Source organism: Narcine bancroftii, chromosome 1 (genome assembly GCF_036971445.1).
Source record: "Narcine bancroftii isolate sNarBan1 chromosome 1, sNarBan1.hap1, whole genome shotgun sequence".
Lineage (NCBI taxonomy): Eukaryota > Metazoa > Chordata > Chondrichthyes > Torpediniformes > Narcinidae > Narcine > Narcine bancroftii.
The window spans coordinates 130,015,496-130,041,226 of NC_091469.1; the positions used below are offsets into that span (position 1 = coordinate 130,015,496).

Consider the following 25,731-nt stretch of genomic DNA (forward strand, 5'->3'; position numbering starts at 1 on the left):
ATGAACAGTGAGGAAATGATCATACCATTTTAAAAATATCAAAGAAATAAGTACACGGAACTTAACAAGGGCTTCCAGTGAGGGCCAACGCTACTACACTTCTTCATCATTTGTACACTCCTCTTTTCCACAATATTATCTCGCATTTTTTCTTTGCCCTTATTTTCTGCATCGTTCTTGTATTGCAATCAAGCAACAAACTTTTTTTAAATATTTTTTATTTCTCACACTATGAACTATATCAACCAAAATATGTACAAATGTTTCTCATTAAATATACACAGTGACATTTTCCCCCTTTTTCCCCTCTTCTCACCCTCCCCTCCAAAACCAATAAATATTCAACATATACAATACAATAAAACCATAAAGCAATGTCTTCACACAAGGGAAAAGCAAACAAGAAAAATGTGTCATTTACTTTTACACACTAATCTAATCGCTTTGACTTCTTATCATTTTAGGGGATGGAGGTTCGAGGCAAGCTCTCTCTATTTTGTTCCATGTATGGTTCCCAAATTTGTTTAAATTATATGTTATTTTTTCCAATGGAATACATTTATTCATTTCCTCAAGCAACAAACTTGAAGTTGGAATCAATGTATGGGTCATAGAACATTCTCAAAGTATGCACCCTTGGTGTCTGTGGATTAAGTATTCTGTTTAATCTAAGGTGAAGTACGTTTACTGACTGCCACAAGTGTATGTCAATGCAGCTGTCGGCAATTCTTTATGTTGTGAGTTTTGCTGCTGAATTATGTCCAAGTCGCCCTTCTTATGTGGGGTCAAGAGCTTGAACTGCTCTAGCTTTTCTGCCTTTTAATGTTATCCTATCTTCCAAGCAACATAGCATTGTACAGTTTCATGGGAATGGTGCACAGTACAAATCAAATAAACAACACAATAGATAAACTGTAAGACAAAAGCCAATATCCATTTAGTTAACCCTGTACCATCCTCTACAAGGTTATAGAGTCAATGTCATAGAGTCATCTCATACAGAAACCTGCTTAGAGGTGCTGCATGTCTATGCCAAACAACATTCCTCTGCTTTAATTACCCACATTAGGTCCACATCCATCCAATCCTCTTCTATCCATGTAGTTACCCAAGTGTTTCTTGCCTCCACAACTTTTCTGGCAGCTCTGAGTGAAGAACTGTCCCTTCACATCCCTACTAAACCCCACCCTCCTTACCTTGTAGTTACATTCTCTAAGGTTCTCCTACTCTAGGAAACAGACTGTTACTTTTCACCTTATATATGGCCCTCATGATTGTATGGACCTCAATAAGTTCCCCTCTTACTCTGAGGAAAACAATCTCTCTTAAAAATTCAACTTCCCTAATTCTGGCAACAACTTTGTAAACCTTCTCTGTACCCTTTCAAACTTTATAATATCTGCATACCAAAACGGCATACAATATTTCAATGTGGCCTCAGCAAGGTCTTCAATTACTTTAAAGTGATGTTCCCACTCTTGTATTGTGCCCTGACCAATGAAGGTAAATGTCCCAAATGCTCTCTTCACTGCTCTGTCCACTGTGCTGCTATCAAGTCAAGTTTATTGTCATTTGATTTCACAAGTACAACCTGACAAAATCGTATTCTCCAATCCTCAGTGCAAAACACGTAGACACACAACCAGACATAGAGCACATACAGACAAAAAATGCACATGCAGGACAAGTATTCATATATACAAATAAATAAATATTGTTTTGTGAATATGAGTCTCGGATGATTAACGTGAGCAGTTCCTTTGGTCATTCAGCATTCTTACTGCCCAGGGGATGAAGCTGTTCCTCAGCATGGTGGTGTCGCTGCTCTGATCCTCCTGTATCTCTTTCCCATTGGGAGCAGCTGAAAGATCCAGTGGGTGGGGTGGAAGGGGTCCTCTTGGGGTGGAAGGGGTCCTCTTATGATTTTGCACTCCCTCTTCAGACAACGATGCTCATAGATCATGTCGATGGAGAGGGAGAGAAACTCCAGTAATTCTTTCTGCTGCTCTTATGGTCCTGTGGATTGACTTCCAATCCATTTCTTTGCATCAACCATACTTTACTGATGCAGCTAGCTAGGACATTCTTGATAGAATGGCGGCCAGTAGTTTTGCTCACTTCAGTCTTCTCAGGAAGTGCAGTGGGTGTTTGCCTTCCTGACAAGAGAGGAAATGTTGTGCATCCATGATTAGTCAGCGCTCTACATTAAAGAGCTGTGAACCTGCACCCCAGGTCCCTCTGATCCATTGCATGTTTCAGGGCCTTGCCGTGTGGTACTGCATTACCCAAATTTAGCACCTCACATTTCCCTGTGTCAAACGCCATCTGCCATTCTTTAGCCTAGTTCCTCATCTGATCTCGAGCCTTTTAGAAACCCAGGCAACCTTCTCTGTCCACATGGCATAAATTTTGCAGTTTTACTCACCTTACCTCAAACATCCTGTCTAAATTATTTACACATATTACAAAAAGCAAGAACCTAGCACTGAACCCTCAGGGAGTATACTGATCCTCCAGTCTCAAAAAAACTGCCTTCACCCATCATCCTCTGTCTCCTGTCACTCAGCCAATTTTGTTCATCCAATTGGCAAGAAGCATAGAACAATGCAGCACAGAAACAGGCCCTTCAGCCTTTCTAGTCTGCGCCGAGCTATTATTCTGCTGTGTCCTACTGACCTGCATCCAGTCCATATCTCTCCATGCCTTTCCCATCCATGTACCTCTCCAAATTTTTCTAAAATTGAGCCTGCATTCACCACTTCACCCCGCAGTTAATGCCAAACTCCTGTGATAGTCCGTCACGCTGTCAAAGTAAAATACACGACAGAACCATAGAGCATACAAGACACATTTATTGAAATTATACTAGCGGGAATGACGAATATTAATTTCAGGTAGACAATGACACACCTTAGTCAATATCGAATCTCATTCAAAGATCACAGTAAAACAGCACAATATTTATACTATTTTTGGCATCTATCTTTTACAAGTTGATAGGCACATCTCTGAATTTGTTTGAAGTATTACAGTTCCTGACTAACACCAATTATTGTGTCCTTTCTTAAGAAATGTAAATGATTGATACCATTCAGCTATTTACATGTACAAGTGATATAAAATTTCATATCTTACAAATAGATAATATCCTGTCTAGAGGGTATGTTTCTAATACACTTAGACATCTGTGCCTTGTGTATATGAGTTACAAGATTTAATTAACACATGTAAATTAGAAGTCTTGGGAATTAATTGAGTTTTTAAGATTCACAAAGGAGAGGAAAAGTCAGATTAACATTGGTGGTGAAAGAGAGATATTATTGGCACCTCTCGTTGAAGCGTGAAGCCTTTGCCTTTCGATACGCTATCTTGTGGTTGACAGCTGTAATGCTTATACAGCTGTCGTTAGCCTGGGAAACCAGTTATGAATGGGATCACTATTATGACAGTTCCTGTTCGATCTTTAGGTGCTTAGCTCCTCTGTGATCTGTTGAATCAATGCTCATTTTGGAAGTGGTTGAATGGTCAATTTGAATGCTAATTTAGCTTGTCTAGAAAAACCAGTTTCTGCTTTAAGTAAACATGAACATGTGCTTCTTTTTGAACGCAAGTTTTAAGGCTAGGGAATTTTGTATTTAATAAAGACAAAATCAGAGGTGCTTTTCTTTAATAATTGCCATTCTGGATCCCTTAAAAATAGAATCTTTACATTCCAACTACTCTCTGTGTGACGAAGATCCCCTTAAACATTCCCCTTTCCCCTGGTTTTTATCTCGCCTTCCTCAGTGGAAAAACCCTACTTCCATTTATTCTATCCATACCCCCTCATAATTTTGCATATCTCTATCAAATCACCCCTTATTCTTCAGCACTCCAGGGAATAAAGTCGTAACCTGTTTAATTTGTGTTCCTCCCTTGACAAAGAGAACGCAATAGCAGTCCTTTCTCGCAGAATGTTACAGCATTTCTGACTTTAGCTGAAACTGGTTCATCATATTAATGATGCCTCTTGATGTGTTGTAACTACATGACTTCACTACTGGCTCTGTTTGAAGTTTTGTTTCTCCAGAAATCACTTCATGAAGAAAATAGTTTTTTGTTTGACCAGATGTCTTTCTGAGTAAACATTAATTCTCTTTAGTATTTCAATGGAACAATCAACTCTAGTTTTATAGCTCTGTTTATAGATGGACATAGCAGACTCGATGTCTCTTCAAAATTGTGTTCTCTGTATGTAGGTGTCTTTGTGTGTGTTTCCCTGTTTCCAATCTACAAGGCACCTCTCTAAAATATAATATATCACAACAAAGATTAATAGCATAATTCCGTTAGAGAGTTTGTCACATACATAATTAAAATATACAGATGCACTGAAATTCTAAGTTGCTGCAGGCACACAGATATAAAAACTACACCAACAATAGTACACATTAAGTTACAAAACTAAATTATAAAATAGAAAAGAAATGGTAAATAATAAATATAGTAAGACAGTTCCAATAAGTGCAAGAAAAAGAAAGTGAAATTTCATTCATGCAGACAGATATTTTGATGGGCCAGGAATAGTTTTGGTCAGTTTTCGAGTAGTGAGATCAAGAGCCTGATAGTTGTCAGGGGGAAAAAAAGCTTGTACTTGAACCTAGAGGTGCTGAACTTCACGCCTCTGTACCTTCTGCCTGAAGTGGCAACAGGAAGACATTATCACCAGGATGGCAGGAGTCCCTTATCATGTTGACAGCCTTCCTGAGTCAGCACTTCACAGCCAGGTCTGCAATTGACAGTGACCTGAGGCTCGGTTTGTCATTTTCTGAAGCCTTCAGTATTCTTTTGTGCACTTGAGTTTCTTAACAGCACTGTGGGGAAAGCAGTCAGTACAGTTTACACAGTACACCCAAATTTGAGGGACTCCTTAGAAACTTAAGCCATTGGTGTGCTTTCTGTACGATTGTCTTCATGGTGGCTCCAGGAAAGGACCTCCAATGTACAGACTCCATGGAACTTGAAGGTATGCACCTTCTCTACTGCCATTCTGCCTTTAAAGACAATAAAAGTGCATGTTGCTGTGTTGTCTTGAAGAGTTGAGGAAAAACCATGTAATTTGTATTAATGGCAAGAAAGGTTGAACCAGGGAGAGGCGAAGGTGTACAGAGGCAGTTAACTGTCAGATGCCATAAAATGGGAGTTCAGTTTATTCAGATGAATTTTGACTTTCACACAGAGTGATTCATCTTTCATTTTCTATTGATTTTGGTATCAGATGAAGCTGTTGTGTCAATTGATTTTGTCAATATTAATAAATATTTTATTGGTTGATTTTTTTTTCTTTGATGCCTGGTGATATTAAAGTACGAGTAAAATGATTTGTAATCATGCTTGGAGCATTTTATGGTTCTTCTCGAAGTTGATTGGACTTGCATAAAAATAATATGTATCCTCTTTCAAAAAAGTGTATAATGTACAATAAATGTAATGTGCTTAATAAAAACATTTTACTTCATTATTTTGATATAATAATGAAATAAAGTTGATAATCCATGTGAACACAGAGTCGGAATTCAGAACGCTTTCAATGAAAAGTTGGGCTTCTGAGTTTTTTGAATTTTATCACATATAAAAGTTTTTTTTAAAAATGGCAGTGTTGTCAGGTCGGCTGTAATGTCAGCACTGCTGCTGGTGCAGGCCCGAGAAAGTGGAGACATAGCACTGCTCCAAAGAAATTCAACTGCCCGGTCCTAATACTAGCAGCTCCGCATAGTTGTTGAACACGATGTTAGAGAGCCGATGGTGTTTGTAAGTAAAATCCTGCAGCTGTGGGGTCTGTGGCCAAAATGGCAGTGTGGCACCTGTACTGGGCAGTAACCACAATAGGTTGCAGATTCCGGGGAGCAGCAGACATGTGCAGGGCACCGTTTAGTAGGAGAAGCAGAGGCAACAACCCTTCAGGACAGTGACGTTGGTTGTGGACCAGTGAGGGGCTCAGAGGCTGAGGTGCCCATATAGGCTGCGGGCAATTTATGGTCAAGGGAACCGCATGGGCTGCAGGCTGATGGAGACTGGTTCATGGGAACCAGGTATCAGAGCTGGGATTCGAGAGGGTGCTGAAGGCAGATCTTTTGGTGGTTTGGGTGATTCGATGAGTTTCAAGAGCCTGACAGCTGTTGGACAATGGCAATACTTGAAGGTCAAGATGCTGGTCTTCAAGTTTCTCTACCTTCTGTCTGAAGGTAACAGTGAGAAGAGATTGTGACCAGGATGATGGATTTCTTTATATCAGTGGTTTTCAAACTGCCCCCCAAACTCACATTCCACCTTAAGCAATCCCTATGCCATAAGTGCTCTGTGATTGGTAAGGGATTGCTTAAGGTGGTATGTGAGTGGGAAGGGAAGGTTGAGAACCACTGCTGTAGACCCAATTGTTACTGATATATTTTGCTTGAGAAAATTTGTCATTGGCCCATTTATGAAACCGTGCACATAATGAATCAATGAGGTACGATTAAAACAGTGGTTTTCAAACTTTCTTTCCTCTCACATACCACTTTAAATAATCCTTTACTAATCACAGAGCACTGATGGCATCAGGATTGCTTAAGATGGAATCTGAGTTTAGGGGGGCAGTTTGAAAACCGCTTCTTTATATGTTGGCAGCCCTTTTGAGGCAACACCTCAATTTCAATGGATGGGAGGTCATTGCCAATGTTGGGCTTGGCCAATTTTGCCTATTTCTCCAGCCTTCTTGGTTCCTGAGCACTTGAGTTTTCAAATGGTTTCCAAACCAGAATACTTCCATCGGCCACCTGTAGAATGTTTACAGACTATTCAATGACATACCAAATTTCTACAGGTTTAGAAAGTAGAGTTTTTTCTGTGCATTGTTCGTGGGTTCCTTGATGTGCTGGTCCAGGACAGGTCCTCCAATATGTGGACTCGGAGGAACTTGAAGGTGCTAAGCCTCTCCATCGCTGTCTCTTTAATGAAGACAGGTGCATGGGCTCTCAGCCTCCTGTGCCTAAAGTCTACAACAGTGGTTCTCAACCTTTTTATTTCCACTCACATACCACTTTAAGTAATCCCTATGACATCGGTGCTCTGTGATTAGTAAGGGATTGCTTACGGTGGTATGTGAATGGGAAGGGAAGATTGAGAATCACTGCTCTACACCCAATTGTTAGTGAAATATTTTGCTTGAGAAAAATTGTCATTGGCCCATTTCCTTTGGAGTTATGAAACTGTGCACATAATGAGTCAATTAGGTATGATTAAAACAGTGGTTTTCAATTTTTTTCTTTCCACCCACATACCACCTTAAGCAATTCTTTACTAATCACAGAGCACCGATGGCATAGGGAATACTTAAAGTGGTATGTGAGTCAAAAGAAAAGAGTTGAGAACCACTGGTCTGCAATAAGTTATTTGGTCTTGTTGACATGGAGAACAAGATTGTTGTTCCAAGTCCTTTGAAATTCACAGCATTTTGTGTATCAGGATTGAGAAGCATAGTTAGCGTTCTGGTTAGCTCAACACCATTTCAGCACCAATAACCCAAGTTTGAATCTGGCACTGTCAGTAAGGAGTTTGTACATTCTCTCCCATCTCTCTGGGTTTCCTCTGGATTCTCTAGTTTCCTCCCAGATTCCAAAGTTGTATGGGGTTAGTAGGTTAATTAGTCCCATGCGTGTATTTGGGTGTCATGGGCATGTGGGGTGGAAGGACCTGAATGTGTTATATTTCTAAATTTAAAACAAAATATTAAAAATACATTATATTGAAGGTTCCATTCATTTTGTGTAAAATCTAGTCCCTTCCAATTAGTTATGTAACAATCAAGACAATTTATCAATGCAGCCACGTTTTACAGGCAACTCTTTCTTTCCTTTTCCAGAAGAATTCTGCCTTGTCTGTGAATGATTAAAACTGAAGGCCTGTTAGAATCTGAGCCCCTCTTGTATCATATTCCATTTGAGAACATTTCTTTGCAATTTCCTCAAACATCGATTAGTCATCTGATAGGTTGCATCTTGACAGGTTTTGCTAACAATCCTGATAGAGTCCAATAGGACCAGAATTTACATGTCGGGGACAAAACATGATTTAGTCCTGTGACTGGAAATGGATTCCAACTGAATGAGTCATGGCAGTTCAATTAACAAATTATTTTGTAATGATCACATTTTAAATAAGTTGACTTGTAGAAAGTAACTGAAATTGAGCTGTTTCACAAATTTTATTTGAAATTTTAGAAGAGGTGATGAAAATGATTGAGGTTAGGAATGTGGATATTGTCAGCATAGACTTTAGTAAAGCTTTCGACAAGGTCTCTTGTGGTCTCCTGGTATGTTGGTAGGTTGGATCCAAAGTTGGCTTGGTCATTGAAGATGAGGGTAGTGATGGAGTGGCGTTTATCTAGCTGGAGGTGTGTGGTCACTGTGGGATTCTGCAAAGATCATTGCTGGGGAAATCTGTTCTTTACGACATATTTTAATGATCTAGATGAAGCAGATTGTCTGAAGAGAAAATTTGCAGGTGACAAGCAAATTGGTGGAGCTATGGACAGTGAGGAAGTTTGTCAGAGGTGAAAGCAGGATATACATCCCTTGAAATTTGAACAAAGAAATGACATATGGAGTTTAGACTGGTTAAGTGTGAGATGCTGGAATTTGGGAGGTTAAATGCAAGAAGAAAGTGACAAAACCCTTAGGACCATTGGTATATTTTGAGAAAACTTGGGGACCAAGTTCAAAGCTCCCTGAAAGTGGCAGAGTGGTAAAGGACAAAGCTTTATTGGCCAAGGATTGATTATAAAAGTTGAGAAGTTGTGTTGCAGCTATATATAACTTTGGTTTGGCCATATTTAGAATATTGTAATCAGTTCTGGTCTCCACACTATAGAAAAGATGAGGCTTCGGAGAGGACACAGAAAAGGTTCTCCAGGATGTTGCCTGGAGTGGAGTTTATTAGTGAAAAGGAAAGGTTGGGCAAACTTGGATTGTTTTATCTGGAGTATCAAAGGCTGAGGTAGTGACCTGATAGAAGTAAATAAAATTCTGAGAGGTACAGCTTGGACATGTAAGCAATATTGTTTTCCCAAGGTGGAAATGTCAAATACTACAGGACATATAGTAGGTTCCAGTGATAGAATTTATTTTGAGAGCAGACTAGCTAGAACAGTAGTTCTCAACCTTTTTCTTTCTACTCTCATACTACTTTAAGTATTCCCTATGCCATGGGTGCTCTGTGATTAGTAAGGGATTGCTTAAGGTGGTATGTGGGTGGAAAGAAAAAGTTTGAAAACCACTGTTTTAATCGTCCCTAATTGACTCGTTATGTGCACAGTTTCATAACTCCAAAGGAAATGGGCCAATGACAATTTTTCTCAAGCAAAATATTTCAGTAACATTTGAGTCTAGAGCAGTGATTCTCAACCTTCCCTTCCCACTCACATACCACCTTAAGCAATCCCTTACTAATCACAGAGCACTGATGTCATAGGGATTACTTAAAGTGGTATGTGAGTGGAAATAAAAAGATTGAGAACCACTGAGCTAGGCAACAGTGGTACAACAGGTAAGGCAAGACTGAAGTGTAGATTTACAGAGGAAGATCAAGTGATACAGATGAAAGATAGCGTAATTTTTTACTATTTTGAGGTTCATTTAAGAGTCTGCTAAAGAAAGGAAAGAAATAAACCTTGAAGCTGGTAGTACATGATCTCACATTCATGAATCTTCTACCCGATGGTGGGATGAGTCTCTTAATATATTGGCTGCTTTTCCAAGGCAGGGGTGGTGTAGGAGGAGTCACTGGAGTGGAGGGAAGGAAGTTGTGTGTGATGATCTAAGGCATGTTCATGACCCTCTGAAGTTTCTTCCTGTCTTGGGTGGAGCAGTTCCCACAGCATGTAGTGATGCACTCTGATAGGATGCTTTCACTGGTGCATGTTCCATGTTCTACATTCTAAACTAATACAAAGAAAGTCACTGCATTTATAAGGTAAAATATTATACTGAAAATGGAGGGAGAATTTAAACTTAGTGTACTGAAAAGATGAGGGTTTTTAAATTTTCAGTGTAATCTATTGAATTTGAAAAGATTATAAATTGAAATTTTGTGAATTTTATTTTTTCTTGCAAGGTATGTAGTACAGGCATTATACTGACAAGTTACTCATTGTGCGGTTTATTCTTCCTTTTAAGGTAATGAAGCAACAGTACCAGATTCAGGTAAAAAAATTTTAACAGTGGTTTTGGGTGGTGTGGGGGGGGGGGGTCATCAGAGGTTGTGAGGGCTGTATTGTTGGAGAATGGGAAAGGAGAAATATTGGAATATATGAGTTGCCCTCGGGTCATTTTCTTTTGGTTAGGATCTTTTTATCATTTGAAACTTTTATTGAAGTTATTTCTGTCTGATATTATATTTCTTTTATAAATCTGCTTACACATTTCCCAAGGTGGAAGTAGTGGATGCCTGCCAGGGGAAGTGGTAGAAGCAGGAAAGATGAGGGTTTTTTTCCCCCCTAATGCCAGTCAGTCTTGAAAGTTGTATCATAGCCAACAATGGAGAAGCAATTCTAATTTATAACCTATTTGAGGAATCTGAGTGCCAAAGGAAACATTACATTCATGTGGTTGAGTCAATCAGAATTCACTCCCACTTTGCAATGCTAAGTGAAGGTGGGTTGAGCCACAATGCCTGAAATCCAACACACTTGTCACCCAACTTGCATGTAGTGGAAAAAAAATCATGGGGAATTTAACCTTCTCAAACAGAATTGTTGTCTTTTGCAGATGTTTGGAGATCTTATAACATTAACGATGGTTTCAGAGAGGCAGTAAATGGTGAAATGCACAGCTCGTCACTGGCCGCAAAAGGTTTCCGCAGTGTCAGGCCGAATCTTTCACTTCCTGAGAGGAAGACACCACCACAGCAGGTGAATGAAACCCACCATGTGTATGTAACAAACCGCACTGCAGGGTGAAGAGACTGCTACTGACTTCTTAAGGCCAGCTAGCTGTCAGCACCCTCCTTATAGGTAGGTCCCAGCAGTATTGTGTGATCAGTCTCAGTCTGATCTCTGTTTCAATCAATACTTGGTAAATCAGTCATGCCAAGGTAAGCCTGGCATTAAAGTACCAAATACGAAAACTAGTTGCCTTGCCGTTGGGGGTTAAATCCTGGTTATAACTTATTATGTACCTTATTGCAAAATACTTTTTAGAAAATGGTAATACTTTTTAATTACTGGTAAGCAAAGACTCAGCATTCTAATGAAGAAGAAGTGCATTCAGCACTCAGAATCTTGATGAAAGGCTCAGGCCTGAAATGCTGACTGCCTTTTCATTCCCATGGATGCTGCGTGCTCATTTTCCAACTCAGCCCCACTGCTTAGCTTTCTCCCCATAATTTTGATGCTCTGGATATTCTCTCCCTGATATACACCCAATGCCCTGTGTCAACAAATTCCACAGATTTATCACCCTCTGGCTGAAGAATTTCCTCCTTTCTAACAACCTTTAAAGGTTTAAACAACCTTTCTTCATCTACTCTATACATGCCTTCCAACATTCAAAATGTTTCAGTGAGATTCTATCTCATTCTCCCAAATTCCAACTAGTACAGGTTAAGAGCCTTATATGCCAACCCTTTCATTCCTGGAATCATTCTTGTGAGCATCCTCTGAACCCTTCTAACATCAACACATCTTTTCTAAAATGAGGAGGCTAAAACTACACCAGTACTCCACTGGTCTTACATCCCTGCTCTTATATTCTATTCCTCTTAAAATTAATCCCAGCATTTAATTTGTCTTCTTCACCACCAACTCAACCTGCAAGTTTGCATTCAGGGTATCCTGCATGAGAACTCCCAGGTCCTTTTCCCTCTGCAAACGTTCAATTTTCTCCCTAATTTAGAAAATAGTCTGCCTATTTATTTCCTTTCCCAAAGTGCATGACTGTACATTTTCTGACATTGTAGTTCATTTGCCTCCAACCGTGCATCTTGGCGCCTCACAGTTCGGCAGGCAGCAACCTCCTTTGAAGAAGTCCGCAGAGCCTACCTCACTGACAAAAGACAAAGGAGGAAAAACCCAACACCCAACCCCAACCAACCAATTTTTCCTTGCAACCGTGCCTGCCTGTCCCGCATCGGACTTGTCAGCCACCAACGAGCCTGCAGCAGACGTGGACGTACCCCTCCATAAATCTTCGTCCGCGAAGCCAAGCCAAAGAAGTTCATTTGCCACTTCTCTACCCCAAGTCCATCTGCAGCCTCTTTGTTTTCTCAACACAATTTGCTCCTCCACCTACCTCCATATCATTGACAAACTTGGCCACAAAGTCATTTGTTCCAGAATCTAAATCATTGCTATGCAACATAAAAAGAAACAGCCCCAACACTGACCCTTCTGGAACACCACTGGCAACTGGCAGCCAGCCAGAATATGATCCCTGTATTCCGACTCTCTGCCCATGCTAGCATGTTTCCTGTTATACCATGGGCTCTTATCCTGTTAAGTAGCATCATGTGTGGCACCTTGTCAAAGGCCTTCTGAAAATCCAAATGCACAACATCCACTGCATCTCAAGTTCAAGTTCATTATCTGATTGTACAAGAACAACCTGATGAATCAGTGTTCTCCGGTCCTCAGTCCAAAACATTGTAACATACATGCAGACATAACACCCTCAGACAAACTATGCATACATATATGAACATAAATAAATATTGTTAAGTAAATAGTAGAGACTCAGAGGGTTTGTATGAGCAGTTCATCAGTCATTCAGCAGTCTCACTACACATGGGGAAAAAACTATTTCTCAGCCTGGTGTTTATGGCTCTCTTACTCCAGTATCTCTTTCCCAACAGGAGTAGTTGAAAGATGCTGCTGTAGAGTTATAGGGGTCTTCCTTTATCTAGCCTGCTTGTCACTTCTTCAAAGAATTCCCTTAAGCTTTGGCCTGTCTTGCTATGTACCTCCAAGTACTCTGTAACTCATCTTTGACAATCAACTTCAGCATCTTCCCAACTACGGATACCAGGTTAACTGGTCTGTAATTTCCTTCCTGCTGCCTCCCTCCCTTCTTGAATAGAGGGGTGACATGTATGATTTTCCAGACCTCAGGGACCATATCAAAATCTACTGATTGTATAAGACGTTGGTGCGGCCTAATTTGGAGTTCTGTGTGCAGTTCTGGTCGCCTAATTATAGGAAGGATATAAACAGAGTGGAGAGAGTGCAGAGAAGATTTACCAGAATGTTACCTGGGTTTAAGCATCTAGAGTATAGGGAGAGATTGGACAGATTAGGTCTTTATTCTTTGGAGCATAGAAGGTTGAGAGGGGATTTGATAGAAGTATTTAAGATTATGAAAGGGATAGACAGAGTGGATGTTGCTAGACTATTTCCGTTAAGAGGAGGAAAGATTAAAACAAGAGGACATGAGTTAAGAATTAAGGGGCAGAGGTTTAGAGGTAACATGAGGGGGAACTTCTTTACTCAGAGAGTGGTAGCCATGTGGAATGAGCTTCCGGGAGAAATAGTGGCGGCAGAGTCAATTGTATTATTTAAGAAAAGGTTGGACAGGTATATGGATGAGAAGAAGATGGAGGGTTATGGGCATTGTGCAGGGAGGTGGGACTAGAGAGGGGTGTTTGGTTCGGTGCGGACTAGAAGGGCCTAATGGCCTGTTTCCGTGCTGTAAATTGTTATGTTATTATGTTGTTATATTCCTGAAAGGTCATTAGCAATGCCTCCACGTTGGTACTTCTTTCAGAACCCAAGGGTGCAATCCATCTGATCCAGGAGACTATCTACCTTTAGACCATTCAGGTTTCTAAGCTCCTTCTCTCTTGAAATAGAAGCAGCACTCACTTCCCTTCCCTGATACCCCTGGACATCTGGCACAGTGCTAATGTCTTCCACAGTGAAGACTGACGCAAAATACTCATTTCGTTCCTCTGCCATTATTATTTCTCTAGCGTCCTTTTCTAATCGTCCAATATCTATCTTTTAATCTTTATATTCTTGAAGAAGCACTTTTGGGTAGGAGGTCAGAATTTTGTTGAACATAGTTCTTGTGTAGCCATTGTATGCTAATTATCAGCAAATGGTTTGCTTAATGTGAGGACTGGCAAATGAAAATGAGCATTTTGCTATTACTAATGAACATCCACAGTTCTGACCTTCCAAAGGTTATTAATGAAATGGCCAAAGAAAATTGGCCCCATAACGTTGTTCTCTGCTGTTCTCCAGCTGAGATTATTGATTATTAACCTCAAAACATCTGCCTTTCCCCTTGATACCCATTGACCTAAGTTTGATTAGGACTTATTGATGACACAGGACAGTCATTGTCATCCACCTCCAGAATTCATCTCTTTAGTGCATATTAAAAGCAAGGCTGTGCTGAAGGTGAGAGCCATGTAGTTCTGGCAAAACCCAAATTGGCGAACAGATTTTCGGTGAGGAAATGTCACATAATATCACCGTTGATACAGGCTTCTTCCACTTTTCAGATGAGAGCAGTGGTCATTGGATGCTTTGGATTTGTAGGCGAGGCAGATACAATAGGTAGATGCCAGTATTGTAACTGTATTTGTTTAGTTCTGGCATGGAAGTCTGTTATGCTATATTGAGAATGTTCTGTGGTCTATATGTCTTTGCTGAATTCAGTACTTTCATCTACTTTGATATCATGTGGAGTGAATCAAATAGGACAAAGACTGGTTTCTTTGGTGATGAGAATCTTCAGAGGATTCAACCACAAGAACAAGAAAGAACCACCACTGTGCACCCCCCATTTCCTCTGGTGATCCTCTTCTGTCCATATCTGAGGATGATGTGTGGGCTGCCTTCAGGAGAGTGTATCCAAGAAAAACATCCGATCCGGATGGAGTTCCCGTCCGAGTATTAAAACGGCATGCTGACCAAATTACTAACCTATTCACAAATATCTTCAACATTTCACTCCAGCAGGGCGTGGTACCCATCTGTTTCAAACAGGCGTCAATTGTGCTGGTGCCCAAGAAGGGTCTGGTAACCTGCCTAAATGACCATCGACCAGTGGCACTCACATCAACAGGTGTACAGTGGATGCCATCTCAATGGCTCTGTACAAAGCCCTGAAACACCTGGACAGCAAAGATGCATACATCACGATGCACTTCATCAACTACAGTTCGGCATTTAACACCATCATCTTTTCAAAACTGATCAGCAAACTCCAAGACCTGGGACTCAACACCCCACTGTGTATTGGATCCTTGATTTGCTCACCTACAGACCACAATCAGTGAGAACTGGTAAGACCATCTCCTCCACAATCTCCATTGGTACCTGAACACCACAGGGCTGTGTTCTAAGTCACCTGTGCTACTCGCTTTACACCTATGATGGTGTGGCTCGGTACGACAACAATACTATCTACAACTTCGCTGACAATACCACGGTAGTGGGTTAAATAGTGCACCAACAATATCTTCACACTCAATGTCACTAAAACTAAGGAGTTAATTGTTGACTTTAGGAAGGGAAAACCAGATGTGTACAATCCATTGATCATTGGGGGATCAGGGATGGAGAGGGTGAGCAAATTTAAGTTCCTGGGAGTCATTATCTTGGAATAATTTTCCTGGACCCAACACATTAATGGCATCGTGAAGAAAGCACATAAGCGCCTCTACTTCCTTGAGTGTGAGGAGGTTTGGTATGACATCGGAAACTCTGGCAAATTTAGACAGATGTGTGGTGGAAAGTGCGCTGACCGGCTGCATCATGGTCTGGTATAAGGACATCAATACTCCCGAGCTTAAAGCTAGTGGACGCAGCCCAGGTATCACAAGCAAACTCCTCCCCACCATTGAGAACATCTACAGGGAACACTGCTGTCAGAGAGCAGCAGTAATCATCAAGATCCACTCCACCCAGCACACACTTTGTTTTTGCTGCTACCCTCAGGAAAGAGGTCTAGGTGCCACAAGACTCACATCACCATGTTCAGGAACAGCTGCTACCCCTCCACCATCAGACTCCTGAACAACAAACTCAATCAGGGACTCATTTAAGGACTCTTATTTGTGCACTTTATTGTTTGCTTTTTTCTCCTCTCCACATTACACATTAGTTGTTTACATTTGTTTATTTGCTTACTAGTGTACAATGGTTTTTTTTGCACTAGCAATAAATGGTAATTCTGACTGACTGGCATGCAGGAAAAAGGATCTCAGAGTTGTATGTGATGTCATGTTTATACTCTGACAAGAAATCTGAATTCTATTCAGCAAAGTAAATTAAATGAAAGTGTCCCCTTTGGTGGAAGCTTTAAGAACGAGTGCACAAAATTTCAGAATAGAAGCTGTGCAAAAGGAACTGATTGAATTGCTAGTTTCAAAGCCAGTCAGGGTATGATGGTGCAAAAGGTATTTTTTCCTATTATAATGATTCTATTTTAGCCCCAAAGTGCTTAAAACAAGGCAAAAAATTCTTACTGTGCCAAAAAGCACTTTGAAAATTAAACAAATTAAAATGTTGCTCCCTTTATGATGAGAGATGGCCATTTTTACCCATTTAAAATAAGCTCATAGACAATGTTTCAAGTAAGACTATGTTTAAAAATTATAATAAATTATTGTGGAAAATAATTGGTGAACTGTTTCACGTATTAAGCAGGATGGCAGTTAGGAACAAGCAATGGACATTCCTTTTGACATGTGTATATGTTTAATCCTGAAAAGTTTTTGCAATTTATGTCAATTCCTCATGTAACTATTTTTGGGTGAATTGTTGAATTATATTTTGTGACCATTTGCACTTTAACCTGTAAGACCCAGACTAACTGGTTAAGGTTTAGTGAATGTAATTTATCCTATTTTTTTGTTGTTCAAGTATTGAAAAGACAGTTTTCAAGTGAATCACTTTAAATGTGCTTTAATTTCATCAGTCAGGACATGGCTACTATTTTATTGAAGTAAATTCTATCTGCTCATGTGTACCATTTTTGTTTTTTCTTTTTGAAAAGACAATTTTCAAGTGAATCACTTTAAATGTGCTTTAATTTCATCAGTCAGGACATGGCTACTATTTTATTGAAGTAAATTCTATCTGCTCATGTGTACCATTTTTGTTTTTTCTTTTTGAAAAGACAATTTTCAAGTGAATCACTTTAAATGTGCTTTAATTTCATCAGTCAGGACATGGCTACTATTTTATTGAAGTAAATTCTATCTGCTCATGTGTACCATTTTTGTTTTTTCTTTTTGTCTGGTTTCTGTCCTTCCTGCTGTGTGGTTATCTTTGACAGGTTCCTTCTCCACCACTCCGAAAGGGAAGCTTTTATTGTTATCAACTAACAAGTCCTGATAGCCACCCTGGACTACCTAGTTCAACCCAAGATCTTATAAGTGGCAAACATACATCCCTGCCAACACCTGGCCTGCAGATAACTTCCAGTATTACCCATTTAACTAATAAAGAGAATACACAGAGTTCATCATGGCTATCTCAGCACTCTAGTGTGGTTTCCTCGTGTGCCCACCAATCACCCTCTCCCCAAATCTTAACTGGCAAAGTAACCAAGAGTTCCTCTACTGACACCTCACTGCAGGCAACCCAAGAACACACCCCGGACCGTAAAGTCACTCCCATAAAGCTAACCTTGATCGAGGATCAAATGGATGCTAATTCCCACAGTGCAGCATGGTCACCCAAGGCTAACATCAATGCAAAACCCTCACCACACTACCTTTCACCTGGAGATCGGACAGTGCCAGAGAGACACACAGCCTCTCTTTCCATTCAGATTACTCCAGCAAGTGTGCCTGCATCCAAACCTGGATTCCCAACTGAATCTGCTGCAAGCAATGCAAGGAATCTGTCCAAAGATATGTTACAAGAACTTAACGAGTCACGTTATGCACACTCTTCAGGGCATCATCTGGTACATAATATTTTTGTTTAGCTGTGGTTTTCATTTTTTTCTCATCTGCAGATATCTTAGAAGTTAATCAGTTGTTTCATTTATTTATGGTTTACTTGTGAAAATTGATTTAATTATTATTTTATTGCAATTACAGTTTGAATTGATTATTTATCTTTCATACATTGCTATCTTAAAGTATCTGTGAATTGAGCAAACACTGGCATCACAAACTGATGTTTTGCACAAAGCCTCTTTGTCCATAAACACTTCGATTTCAATATCGGCAGATGTTTCCTTTGAAAGTCGTCTTCTCCCTTATATTGAACTAGTCCCCTAAAAGTCTGTCACTTTGAAATGGAATTAAGTGAGCGATTGTGCAATTGTCCTACAAAGAACAAGATATAGAAAAGGAATATTATTTTGGAAGAGTATGGAATTATTGACATGGCTTCTCAATTCAATGCAATGTATGTGAGTTATTCTAAATATTGGATAACTCTTCCTAGCTTTGTCAAGTTTCTTTCTTTTAAAACTTTCAAAGGAGAAAAAATTACTGAGTTTTGATTAGGTAAATGCCACTGTGCCATAAATAGCTCAGAATCTTGCACTTCCCAACCCTGCTTTCGTTGGCCACAATTGGGCTCAAAACCAATCAAGATGCATGCCACTTCTTGAATTTCTGTTTGGTGCATGCACCTGTCCTCAGCTGTTGGCTCATCATTTGCCCATGAAGCAATCATTTTCTGTTCTCCCCTAACCCCACCATCCCTATTGACACTGCACACAAACCTGAGAGTTTAAAACAAGGAAGGTTATAAAAGGACTGTTTAATGCAAGATACTGTCACAGTCAAGGGAATAAAAACAGGATCTTATGACTGCATATTTCCCTTGAGGGCTATATAAGTGATGGTTGCCATTTGTTGGGATCAGTACCCTTTTGTAAGAAAAGCATTGAGAAGATTGCATTATGGCCCAAGTTAAATACGATGTTGACTCTTAACATCAGTTTCATTCTCCTAAAATGAAAAGTGGAGATAAGAATTTTAGCATAGAACATAGAATACAACAGCACAGCACAGTACAGTACAGGCCCTTCAGTCCTCGATTGTGCTGACCCATACATTCTTTAAAAAAAAGTACTAAACCCTTCTTACCTCTTAATTCTTTATTTTTCTTCCATCCACTGGTCTGTCTAAGAGCCTCTTAAATGCCCCTAATGTTTCAGCCTCTACCACCATTCCAGGCAAGGCATTCCAGGCATCCAAACTTAACCTTGATGTTTCCACTAAACCTTCCTCTCTTTACTTTGTACATACATTATGTGGTGTTTGCTATTCCTGCCCTGGGAAAAATGCAGAAATAGCAAAGGGAAGCCACCCTATCTATGCCTCTCATAATCTTGTAGATCTCAATTAAGTCTCCTCTCATCCTTCTCCGCTCCAAAGAGAAAAATCCTAGCTCTTCTAACCTTGCCTCATAAGACATTTTCCAATCCAGGCATCATCCTTGGAAATCTCCTTTGAACTCTCCCCTTTGTTTCCATATCCTTCCTATAATGAGGTGACCAGATCTGAACACAATACTCTGGTCTTACCATAGATTTGTAGAGTTGCAACATGACCTCTTTATTCTTAATTCAATCCTCCTATTAATGAAGCTGAACATCCCATAGGTCTTCTTAACTATCCTATCAACTTGCACAATGGCCTTGAAAGAGGTATGGATTTGAACCCCAAGGTTCCTCTGTTCAACCACATTCTTAAGTAACCGACCATTAACCCTGTACCCAGCCTTCCAAAATTTTGTCCTTCCAAAATGCATCACCTCACACTTATCCGGATTGAACTCCATCTGCCACTTTTCTGCCCAACTCCGCATCCTGTCTATATCCTATTGTAACCTACAACAATCTTCAGCTCCATCCACAACTCCTCCAACTTTTGTATCATCTGCAAATTTACAAATCAAACCTTACACTTCTTCCAGGTCATTTATAAGAATTACAAAGAGCAGGGGTCCCAGAACAGATCCCTGTGGAACTCCACTAGTCACTGACCTCCAGGCAGAATACTTTCCTTCCACTACTACTCTTTGCTTTCTACCTCCAAGCCATTTTTTTATATCCACACAGCCAAAGTTCCATGGATCCATGCCTCATGACTTTCTGTACAAGCTTTTCATGGGGGACCTTGTCAAATGCCTTACTAAAATCCAAATTAATTACATCTACCACCCTACCCTCATAAAATTCTTTTGTTCCCTCCTCAAGGCACTCAAATAGGCTCATGATGCATGACCTTCCATTCACAAAGCCACGTTGACTATCCTTGAGTAGACTGTACTTCTCCAAATGTTCATAGATCCTATCTTTAAGAGTCCTCTCCAATAGTTTGCACTCCACTGGAGTAAGACTCACCAGTCTATAGTTCATAGAATTCTCCCTATTATCTTTTTTAAACAAGAGGACCACATTTACTATTCTCCAATCCTCCAGCACCTCCCCCTTTGGCCAAAGAGGACTCAAAGATCATAGCCACTCCCTCAGCTATCTCTTCCCTCACTTCCCACAGCAATCTGGGGTATATCATGTCTGACCCCAGAGATTTATCAATTATAAGGTTTTTAAGAAGATCCAACACTTCCTCTTCCTTAATCTCAACATTGTCAAGCACACAAGCCTGTTCTATTCTGACCTCACCCTGATCAAGGTCCTTTTCTCTTGTGTATACTGAAGCAAAGTATTCATTTAAGACCTGCCAAACCTCCTCCAACTCCACGTTGCCTTCTTTATCCTTTAGCAGCCCCATAGATTCACGTCATTCTATTCACAAAGCAGAGAACGCGTTGGGGTTCTCCTTAATCTTACATGCAAAGGCCTTTTCATGCCCCCTTTGAGCTCTCCTAAGTCCTTTCTTAAACTCCTTCCTGGCTACCATATATTTCTCATGAGGCCTTCCTGTTTCCTGCTACCTATAGCCAATGTATGTTTCTTCTTACCTTTAACCAGCTGCCTCACCTGTTTTGTCAACCATTGTTCCCTGTTCCTACCATCTTTTTCTTGTCACAGTGGGACAAACCTATCCTGAACCCAGTACAAGTGGTCCCTGAATGTTCTCCTCATTAGTTCTGTGCTTTCACCCTTGAACATCTGTCTAGTTTGCTGTTTACTCTCGCTAGTTCCTGCCTCATCCCATCACAATTAGCCCTTCCCCATTTAAACACTTTCCCATGCTGTCTGTTTTTATCCTTTTCCATCGCTATGCTAAAGCTCAGGGAGTTGTGGTCACTCTCACCAAAATGATCCCCAACGAGAGGTCCTCCAACCTGACCAGGTTAATTACCCAGAATTAGATCCAGTAGGGCCTCTCCTCGCTTAGGCTAGTCCACATACTGTGTCAGGAATCCTTCTTGAACACATCTGACAAATTCAGCTCCATCTATCCCTCTTGTAGTCAGGAAGAGCCAGTCAATATTAGAGAAGTTGAAGTCTCCCTTAACAACAACCCTGTAATTCCTGCACCATCCCAAAATTCCTACCTGCTTATCTGCTCCTCCGTGTCTCGAGAGCTATTTGGGGGCCTATAGACTATTCCCAGTACTGTGATTGCTCCCCTCCTATTTCTGACTTCCACTCACACCGACTTAGTGGACATTCTCTCTACAGCCTTTTCCCTTTCTATAGTAATCATACTATCCCTGACCTCCCCCCCCTTACCTCCCATCCACTTCTTTTTAAAACACCTTAACCTCAGTGAAAAATTAAGTATGATATCCCACGTAATACACTTTTTTTTATTTTCAATTGAGCTTATTTAAGAGAGAAATTAGGACCAGATATGGTATTAAAAGATCCTACAGATTTAGAACTGTTGATTGTTGATGGTATGGTCAAAATGTTTATTTCAATTACATATATGACGTTACAATAAAAAGCACCTAAATTAGGTTTATTTAAGTCGAGAAAGATGGGAACAAGATTTAAATATATCAATAAATCAACAAATATGGCAAAATTTATGTAAAGAAGTTATGTCTAATACAATTAATGTAAGGTAGATTACTTCATTATAATGTTTTACATCAGTTATATATTATGCCTCAGAAATTGAATAGATAGAAATTGAATATATCGGATCAATGTTTTAGATGTGGTGAAGATATTGGAACTTATATTCATTCCACATGGTCTTGTTCAAAAGTTAAATGTTTTTGGATTTCTAGTTGTATGTTTTTACATGTTATAGGTGTTGTTTTTCCGTTGAACCCTGAATTATTATTGATAGGGAATTTTGAAAATATAACTCCTAAACTACATTTATCAGATTTTCAGTTGAAATTTGTTAAATTAGCTTTGGTGATAGCAAGGAAATGTATTGCTGTTACTTGGAAATCAGAGGTTTCATTAACATTGGAAGATGGCAAATAGAGATTCAAAGTTGTATTCCGTTAGAAAAAAAATTACATATAATTTGAGAGGTAAATACTCTATATTTTTACAGATTTGGAGCCTGTATGCTTGAACATTGGGTTTGAAATTATAAATAATTCCTCTGAATCCTCTAAACCAGAGAAGTCTTCCGTTAAAAATAAATAATGCTCTCTTGTGAAATGTTTTTTGGAATCTTTGAGCATTTTCTGAAGCGATCCAATTCAATATATAATCATATTCATTATGTAGTTTAATAATTTAGATGGTTTTTTTTAGTGGGAATAGTAGGGGTTGGGAGGGAGGGTTTGTTCAGGGGTTAGATAGAGTTTTTTGTACTTTTTTTCCTCTTTTTCTTTTTCTTTATATAAATCAAAATGTATTTAATTAAGTTTTATAATAATGTGATACATGATTTTTGGTGTTTGTTATATATGTATCAATCTTAAATAAAATATTTAAAAAAAAATACACCTTAACCTCGGTACCTGCATCAGCCAATCCTGCCCTTCCTCCAGCCAAGTCTCTGAAATGGCCACATCATTATAGTTCCATTATAGATCCATGCTCTCAGTTCATCCCCTTTATTCCTAATACTCTTAGTGTTGAAATAGGCACATTTCAAATGCTCTAACTGACTACATTTATGTTTTGACCCTGTTTGTTCCTCACAAACTCAAATCACTTTGTATTAAGCTTTTTACCCTCTGCCCTTTTCTCTGCCATATTCTGGTGCCCACCCCCTTTCCAAATTTATTTAAAGCCTTCCCAACAGCTCTGGCAAAGCTACCCACCAGAATATTGGTCCTTTTCCAGTTCAGGTGGAGTCTATCTTTTTAGTACAGGCCAGACCTTCCCCAGAAGAGATCCTAAAGATCCACAAATGTAAACCTTGCAGCATCCACCAACTCTTCAGCCATGCTTTCATCAGCCACAATTTCCTATTCCTACCCCCTCTGATGTGTGGCACAGGCAGCAATCCCGAGATTACTATCCTTAAGGCCCTGCTTTTCATCTTCTTTCCTAACTCCCTATATTCTCTCTTCATCCCTAGAAGATGACTTTGGTCCCTACGTAGACCACAACATCTGGCTGCTCATCCTCTCCCTCCAGAATGCTGTGAGCTCCATCAGAAATGTCCTTGATCCTGGAACCTGGGAGGCAACTTACCATCCAGAAGCCTCAATGTAATTCACAGAACCTCTTATTTGTTCGCCTTACCAATTAATCCCCAATCACCCTCGCTCTCCTCTTCTCCCCACTTCGCTTCTGAGCTGAGGGTCCAGACTCTATGCCAAAGATGTGATCACTACGACTTGTCCTTGTAGATCGTCACTCCCCCAACTGTATCCAAAACAGTATACTAATTTCAAGGGGAATGAAGGGTGCTCTGCCCTGTCTGCCTATTCCCCTTCCCTCTCTTAACAGTCACACAGCTATCTGCCTCCTGACTTGTGGGAGTGACTGTCTCCCTGAAGTTCCTGTCTATCACTGCCTCTGCCTCCCTTAAGATCAGTTTATCCAGCTCCATCTCTAGTTCCCTAGCTTGGTCCCCAAGGAGCTGCAGCTGGATGCTCCTCTTGCAGATATATTCATCAGGGACAATTGTGCAGGGAGGTAATGTTGCAACTGTATAAGGTACTGGTGAGACCGCACCTGGAGTACTGTGTCCAGTTCTGGTCTCCATATTTGAGGAAGGATATACTGGCTTTGGAGACGGTCCAGAGGAGGTTTACTAGGTTGATCCCTGGGATGAAGGGGTTGACTTAGGATGAAAGATTAAATCATCTAGGATTGTATTCGCTCGAGTTCAGAAGAATGAGAGGAGATCTTATAGAAACATATGGGATTATGAAGGGTATGGATAGATGTAGGAAGGTTTTTTGAGCTGGCCGGGGAAACTAAAACGAGAGGACACAGTCTCAAGATTCGGGGGAGTAGATTTAGGACAGAGATGAGGAAAAATAGTTTTTCCCAGAGAGTAGTGAATGTTTGGAATTCTCTAACCAGGGAAGTGGTTGAGGCTGCCTCATTAAACATATTTAAAATTCGGTTAGATAAATTTTTACATGATAGAGAATTAGAGGATATGGGGAGAAGGCAGGTAGATGGAGTTGGGTCATAAATTAGATCAGCCATGATCGCATTGAATGGTGGAGCAGGCTCGATGGGCCATTTTTGGCCTACTCCTGTTCCTACTTCCTATGTTCCCATGTCCCAGATTCCCCACATGCTGCATTCAAAGCATTCAACTGCCCTAGCTCTCTCTATTAATAATTTTTTGTTTAAATACCTGACCTTGGTTTACCTGAAAAAAGTTCATCCTCAACCTCTGCTCGTCGAAGCCTTGTGAGCCAAAGCCACTCTGGAATGGGTGCTGCAAGATGTAGGGTGGCAAATTTGAGGGAGAGAGAATGGGCAACCTGTTAGTCTGTAATTCCAGGACTGGAAGGCATAAGATCAAGGTGAGGACGGACCTATGGAGCAATATTTTCACTCAGAGGATAGTCTGTTCTGGGTGGAGCTGCCAGAAGAAGCTATGGATGCTGGTACAATTTTGACATTAAAAAATTACTTGGACAGATGTAGAGATTGGAAGTGTTTAGAAAGATATGGGCCAAATGAAGGCAAATGCGAATAGTATAGTATGCCAACTTGAATAAGTTGGGCCGAAGGCCTTGTTCCATGCCATATGGTTTGATGACTACTTATGGGAAAATGCTAGAGCATATAAAGGAAATAATAGAAAGATGTTTAGAAAATAATGCAGGTCATCCCTGGGTTATGTACTTTTAACATCCAACCATTGATAGACTGACAGGTTGAATGGGGATAGATTTGCCAGCTGCTGCAGGGCTGCAGGCATCTTTCTGCATGTCTTCTCTCCTCATCCCCTTTCCTGCATTGGATCAGTTGGGGGCTGAGTTGAGCTGGGCAGAGCTAGGAGCACCGAGCACTCTCTCCCTCCCTTGCTGAGTTCCTGAGACCAGCTGGTGGCTGTTCTTCTTCAGTCTGTTCTCTCTCCTCCAAGCTGATAAAAGTTAGATGTTTGTGTTTGAAATCAGTCAAAAAATTATCTGAGTGACAAATGGATAGATTTAGATGGTAATTCACTTAAAAGTTGCTTAACTTTAATAAGTGCAACATATTTACTTAATTTTTAAACCTGTTGCATAGATGAATACTCTTTTTTGGGACAACTGTTCATAGATACTGATCAGCACCAGGCTTTTGAATGTTGTCGAGGTAGATAGTTCCAGTGTCCTTGTGTTTGGATGTTTGAACTGACTTGAAATTCGATGATAAAACTTGCATGCAAATTGTGTCAAAATTGTTATAATACAACAAACACAAAGGAACAAAAACAGTGATGCTATTTTGATAACCT

General features: G+C 40.1%; 1 protein-coding gene across 26 annotated transcripts in view; it reads left to right on the forward strand.

Moving 5' to 3' along the window:
* LOC138764018 (sorbin and SH3 domain-containing protein 2-like) overlaps positions 1–25,731 on the forward strand; it is a 555,886-nt gene that overhangs the window by 378,179 nt on the left and 151,976 nt on the right. For all 26 annotated transcript variants that reach the window (XM_069939294.1, XM_069939455.1, XM_069939471.1 and 23 more), the window contains 2 exons: positions 10,194–10,220; positions 10,785–10,927. In XM_069939294.1, the coding sequence (XP_069795395.1) occupies positions 10,194–10,220; positions 10,785–10,927 (170 nt within the window). The remainder of the gene's footprint in view (positions 1–10,193; positions 10,221–10,784; positions 10,928–25,731) is intronic.